The sequence below is a fragment of the Cynoglossus semilaevis genome, chromosome W, assembly GCF_000523025.1.
Source record: "Cynoglossus semilaevis isolate Cse_v1.0 chromosome W, Cse_v1.0, whole genome shotgun sequence".
Classification (NCBI taxonomy): Eukaryota; Metazoa; Chordata; class Actinopteri; order Pleuronectiformes; family Cynoglossidae; genus Cynoglossus; species Cynoglossus semilaevis.
The window spans coordinates 12,032,059-12,038,193 of NC_024327.1; the positions used below are offsets into that span (position 1 = coordinate 12,032,059).

At 43.5% G+C, this 6,135-nt stretch overlaps 1 protein-coding gene across 1 annotated transcript; it reads right to left on the reverse strand.

Moving 5' to 3' along the window:
• Window positions 1–74: 74 nt before the first annotated feature.
• LOC103397221 (WD repeat and FYVE domain-containing protein 3-like) lies at window positions 75–2,263 on the reverse strand. The gene is made up of 4 exons (XM_025052945.1): window positions 1,514–2,263; window positions 1,160–1,339; window positions 577–810; window positions 75–482 (listed from the first exon to the last, which is right to left on the reverse strand). Exons 1-4 carry the CDS (start codon window positions 1,535–1,537, stop codon window positions 348–350), a joined length of 573 nt encoding a protein of 190 aa, XP_024908713.1. The 5' UTR covers window positions 1,538–2,263; the 3' UTR covers window positions 75–347.
• Window positions 2,264–6,135: the final 3,872 nt, after the last annotated feature.

Here is a 6,135-nt window from a genome sequence, read left to right on the forward strand (position 1 = left end):
TAAAGGTTTTTATTTATATCTTTTTTTATACCAAAAAAAAAAAAAAATCTAAAAAAAAAAAAAAAAAAAAAAAAACAGAAAATAGACATCATCATTGCAAAGAGATCAGATGAATAGTTATTGTGGTAATAAAAAGCTAATAGTTGTTCTTAATGGTTAACAGCCAATAAAAGATAACAACTAACATCTAATATGGATCGCAACATATTTCACTTGAATAAAGATCAGGTAGGACAGTTGGAGATTGCGGAGAAGTAAAACTAACAACTAAAGTGAAGAGCCAACAGCTAATCTGAATGTTCAGTGCTAATTTGAACTGCTAAAAACCTGAAACAGTTAATTAACAACTAACACAAACACTTCACATAGATCACAAGCTTACCTAATAAAACGTCAGCAGCCAGTAGATGCTTCATGACTCCGTCCAGGACACTGGACTGAAACTCTTTCTGCTGTGTCCTGGTAGAACGCTCTGGTGATGCCTAATAGTTGAAAACAAATAATTAAATAAAAAAATGACTCAACTTTGCAAGTGTCTTGCAGAAACCAAGACTGTTAATGTTTCCTCGTCGTCACCTCTAACAGAAGGTCAATGACCGGTGTCTGTTTGCTGGCAGGAGTCATGCACAGGTTGTCCATAATCAGGACTCTCATGAAGTCAAAGACGTACTTCTTGGCTGGGTGGTTGGTCAGTGAGGTCTTGGAGCCAACGTTGCAGTACTCAGACTGACTGCGATTCATTCCCGAGTCTCCAGTGAAAGCCTTGAACTCCTCGATGGGTGAACCGGCTTCATTATCCAGATCACTAACCTGGGAGAGATGGAAATTAGTGATTTATTAAATAGCTTAAGGATGACCAATTTTAACTTTAGGTGAATAAGTAGAGGCTTTGCATTTTTTAGCTATTTCTTTACTATTTATATATCTATTGGCTACTGGGTATAAAGAAATGTAGTCAACAAATGTAGCCTCCTCTGATGCTGCAATACACTCCTGCATTGCAGCAGAGCCGTTCGCATTTGCAGTTAACTTTTGAGAGTTGTGGAAAAAGTCTACCAAATTATTTTTTTTAAAATGCTTCGTTTCTGTAGAGCTTTAAAGCTCCAGTCCACAATTCAATCTTTTTTTTTAGATTAAAAACTATTACCACCAGACTTACCATTTCAGAGTAGGGTCTGATGTTGAAGGGAAAGACTGAGGCAGCCAAAGCACACAGGAAATCTGGACTGTGCCACATAGACCCCAGGTCAGCTACGTTGTGGTACAGGTACCTGAAGAACTGCATTAATGTGAGAGGGTATTCTCTGACCCAAGAACCCTTCTCCTCCGACTGCCACAGCTTCAAGATAAACAAAGAAACAGATTTATTAAGCAAAAGTTCAGTTTAGTTAATTGTATTGTCAAAACTTTATCTGTTAATCCCTGTTACATGTTTGACTGTCTGATAGATAATTCAAAATATGCACTGTAGTTTCACTACTTGTGTGTCACACGGCATGGCATCATCTCTCACCAGGTTGAGCATGCTGCGGAGCATGGCTAGCAGCAGAAACGCAGCCTCAGTGCAGAAGCTGTGAATGGAGTTAAGCACCGTCCCACTGGAGGCTGAGATGCCAAAGACAAAGGTCCAGATGGAGTCGAGATCAAACTGAAGGAAAACACAAACACACACTGGGCTGAAATTCACTGACACGCATTTGTATCACTCGATGGCGCTGCGGACACGGTGTTTGGTACAGCGCTCCTTCTACTGTTTTTGTGTTTTTACCACCGGTGTTGGCTCTGGTTCCCAGAACTTTTACACCAGGGATGGACTTATAAACATCCGTGCAACAACTCCACTGGATTTATTCCCCGAGTTTCTCGCCTCTTCAACGGACATTTTACTTAAAGGCGAACCTGGTCATTACCAAAGCAGCGAAGGGTCAGAAGAGGGGGAAACGAGCCGGTGCGCTCGTACGGCTGCGCCGCCGCGGACATCATACCGGCATATTCCTCTCTAACGTGAGCTCACTGCCCAACAAAGTAGACGAACTTCAACTACTTGTGTAAAAGAACATAGATGTTTCCTCCTCCGCTGTCCTGTGCTTCACGACACCAGATTCCGCGCTTGAGCTGGCTGGGTTTCAACTATACAGAGCGGACCGCAACACGGAACTCTCCTGCAAGAGTAAAGAATAGAATAGAATAGCCTTTATTGTCCTTGTACAGTGTACAACGAGATTTGAGCGCTACTCACTTGGTGCAAAAAAAAAAGGGTAGAAGATGTGGATAAAATATATTCATGTGTTCATAGTTTATAGAAGTATGCAACATATATAATCATGTTTTATAATAGAATAAATAATCATAAGAGATGTGCTTAAACATATAACCAGCTTGAACATAAAATGCTGCTTAAAGCTAGAACTGAAAACATGCAGATGTAGAGAAGGAGCTGCGAGGTTGAGATAAAACCAAGGTTGGTTGTGAAAAGAGGAGTACTTGGTGTGGTGGGAAACAAACTTTTAGAATAACAATTTGACAATGGCTGGATTCATAGTTAGAACACAAGGCCCCAACAACAGCACCTGGGCACGATAAGAACGGGATGAGAAACTAACGGTGTAGATACAGTTGCCAAAAAGAATGTATGACTGTGTGCAGAACAAATGAAGTCTGTATTGCTTGATATGTACCACCCCTGGATATGTGTGTCAATAAAACGAGCCTGAGTTGGTGGAGAGAGCAGGATTCAGCAGTCAACCCCCTGACTCGCCGCTGGACCCTCCCTGTGCACAGGCGAACTCGAGCAACGACTTTTGTCTTTTCTTTATACTTTGTGAAAGTTCTTGATCAACGAATCCGGGGTGGTAAAACCTTACCACAACACATGGTTTCACAAAGTTAGCTTACTTACTAACAAATCTATATGTAGATATTTTTAATTCCAACCTTTCTAAATAAGTTCAAACAATTTAAGACAAGTTCTCAGAAAAAATGTTGATGTTGAAAAGTGGGATGAGGATATTAAACAGTATCAAAGTTATTTTAATGTCACTGTCTTTTGTTGAGTCCACAACAAAAGACCATCAAAATCAGGAAAAATTAGGGTTTCATCGGAGAAGAATGATCTAAAAGAGTCTTAAAAACACTCCAACTATGACTACACTACAGTCTATTGTTGTTCTGTAATTAACTTCTTTCCTTATACTGAGGAAGTAACGTGATATTCGTACAAGACGCCGTCTGTTCACAGACAGTGTCAAGAACTCTGCTGAGAGCTAAAAGGTAAAAAGGCAAACTTCAGAGATGCATGTCTTTTTGTCAGCACTTTTGTTGATCACAGTCTCTCTCATGACATGGTAAGTCACTGCAATGTGAGTGGGTGGGGTTGCAGAAGGAAGAAGGGGTGTTTAAAAGGGAGACCAAAGAGGAGGGCAGTGGGAAAAGCCAGACAAAGGCAGAGAGAATGAAACAAGGGAGGGCTGAAACAACAGGGAGCAGCTCTTTTCATGTGTCCCCTTGATGTAGGCTGGTGACAGCTGTTTTGGCATGTTGATGACTGATGGCTGTTTCCTGTTGTGGATATTTTAAGAGGACGGCTCTGCTGCTAAAGGGACTTCTCAGCATGCCCATCTCCCACACGGCCATTGGGGGCATTTTCGTGGCGAATGGGGCTGACGGTGTCTGAGGAGGAGGAGCAGGAGGAGTAGGAGTGAGGAGGAGCAGACCTCACATGCCCCTGTGATCCAGTGATTTATAGAGCTGCCAAGACCTGTAATAGACACCATAGCTCTACGGCGGGGCCTAATTCATCCTTGTGTTAATAAGCTGCTGTTTGACTGACTCCAGGGTAAATATATAACGTTGACACTAGGCAGCTGAATACTTTAGACCTGGTTTCAGCAAATCCTCATCTGCTTGTTTGTCTTCTTGCTCCATGTTTGGAAGTGCATTTTGTGGCAGGGGATTACTGCGGCGAAGATTTGATTGTTTAATGAGGGGCTGACATTGATTTGAGCCCATGTGAGAGTCTCAATTTTCCTTTTCTACTTATACACTTCAACAGGCCTTCACATGGTGTCAGCCAGACTCAGACAAGGGCCTGGCTGCATGCTGTACTGTACCAAAAAAGAAAGAGAGAAATGATAAAAGCGCCAGTGAAGGCGGAGGGGAAAACGAGTGTAAATAACTCCTATTTAATTATCTGTGACTGACTTGGGTTGTGTGGAATGGGAATAGAGGCCTGAGGCTGGGGCTCTGCTGTCACCCCTAGTGTGCTCTCTAGCAGTAATAAAACCAACAGAGAAAAAAAAAAGGTGGATTAAGACAGTTTCATGGGGTGTAGCAGAGATGGCATTTAGAAGCAAACACTTAAAAAGAAGCTTGCAGGCAACATTCCAGCCAGGACAGAATGTTGAAACAAGGATTTAGTTGGTCCACAAACAATATCTGCACAGTTGTACCAAATGTATTCACACACTTACTCATTTATCTTTGTGTGGCTGCATCTGCATTTGTCTGTCTTCAACGTAAACGCACTAATCCATTCACAGTTTAGCAGAGAAGAGAAAATCATTCCTGCACACGAACAAACAGATGAGTCATGTTCAAAACCTGGCCCTGGGAGCAGTCACATGGACTAGTTTTAAGTTCCCCACAACTTTTTATTAAAATAAAATTTAAAGAACTCAGCTAACACTCTTATCCTCTTTGCCTACCTGTCTGATTTGTAATCGCACTGCAATAACAGGCTTCACCGCCATGTTTGCAGATTGGCACTTTTATTTCGGAATCTTCCCCTTAGAAAGATTCCACCTTGTTATTCTCCTTCTCCGCATTTGTAGATTGGCACATTGGACGCACACTGCCCACACCCGTGCCACAGCCCTCAAGATCTTTCCGCACTGGGGAAACAACAGCTGCTATTGTCCTCCGGGCTCAGAAGTTATCAAGAGCATGGAGATAGGGAAAGGGAGAGCAGAGGAGGAGATTGTTGTGGGTTTTGGTCTTGATAAGAAACATAACTATTTTTTATTGAATGGAACACTTAGGTGTGGTTTCACTGCTTGTTTTAATATCCTCAAAGTACTTCTTACAACTTTCTAACCTGATAACTCTGAATGCTTTCCTTGTTCCGTGTGCTTGCCGTCATCATTCTTTCCCGTCATCAGGTCCTACTGTCAGGGACGTCAGGCTCTGGACCCAAATGCAGTGCAGAGTCACTGTCTTGGCAGTGCAGAATCCTTCAACAGAAGGTGTCTCCACTTGAAATAAGGGAAGTATTTTAAATAAACGTGGAGAATAAATACACGTGTCTGGGTAATGAAGGGTCTTTCAACAAAAGGTGTCTCCACTTGAAACAAAGGGAGGTCTCATGAATAAACGTGGAGTATTGATAATGAGCACAGTCTTAGAACAAAGGGAGTCTCCGTTTGGAGCAATAAGTCTCTTTGATCAACGTGATCTCCGCTTAGAGATCCCGTGGCAGACGTAGCTACTTCCATGTGTTAGGAAATCCCACGAGAGTGACGTCACCGCGGCAGATTCCCTCTGGGCTGCGGAACCGGAACCAAAGCAGGAGCGGAGAGGCAGAGCAGAAAACTGCAGAAACTCTCCTCAACACGACAGGACGACTCTCGTCCACAGAACAGGTGAGAACGGGCGTGGATCGTCACAACAGGAAAGGCTTGGGCAGCGGAAAAATCTACACAATTAGAAACTGACCAAGAACATGCAGCCCTCGCGAACAGAAGAGACTATCTGACCGCGAGGAGTGTGTTGCTGCAGCTTAAATACGCTGCTCGCTCATCAGCAACAGCCGGTGAGCGCAGGTGGAACCAATCGCTTGATTGCAGCGCTGCAGCAGGTATGACAGAACCCCCCCTTAAGGCCGCCTCTTGACATCCCAAGAAACAGCGGGGAGGGAAATTAACAGATTAGTACTCCTCAGAGAGGTTGCCATCAAACTTGACCACGATCCTCCTGTGCCTCCCAGGAGCAGGAGATCCAGACCTGGCCCTGCTTGACACATGACGAGAAGGAGAGGGTGGTGAACGTCTCGACCACGCTGGTTGAGGACGTGATGGTTGGTCCGGATGTAGTTGGTGGAACTCCCGGATTAGAGATTTGTCCAAGATGTGGCGGGCTGAA

Coding starts and splice junctions, on each gene's coding strand:
- LOC103397221 (XM_025052945.1), bottom strand. CDS start 1,537: ATGCTCCGCAGCATGCTCAACCTG. Junction 1,340..1,513: donor TCCGCAGCATGCTCAACCTG/GTGAGAGATGAT, acceptor TTTATCTTGAAG/CTGTGGCAGTCGGAGGAGAA. Junction 811..1,159: donor TCAGACCCTACTCTGAAATG/GTAAGTCTGGTG, acceptor CATCTCTCCCAG/GTTAGTGATCTGGATAATGA.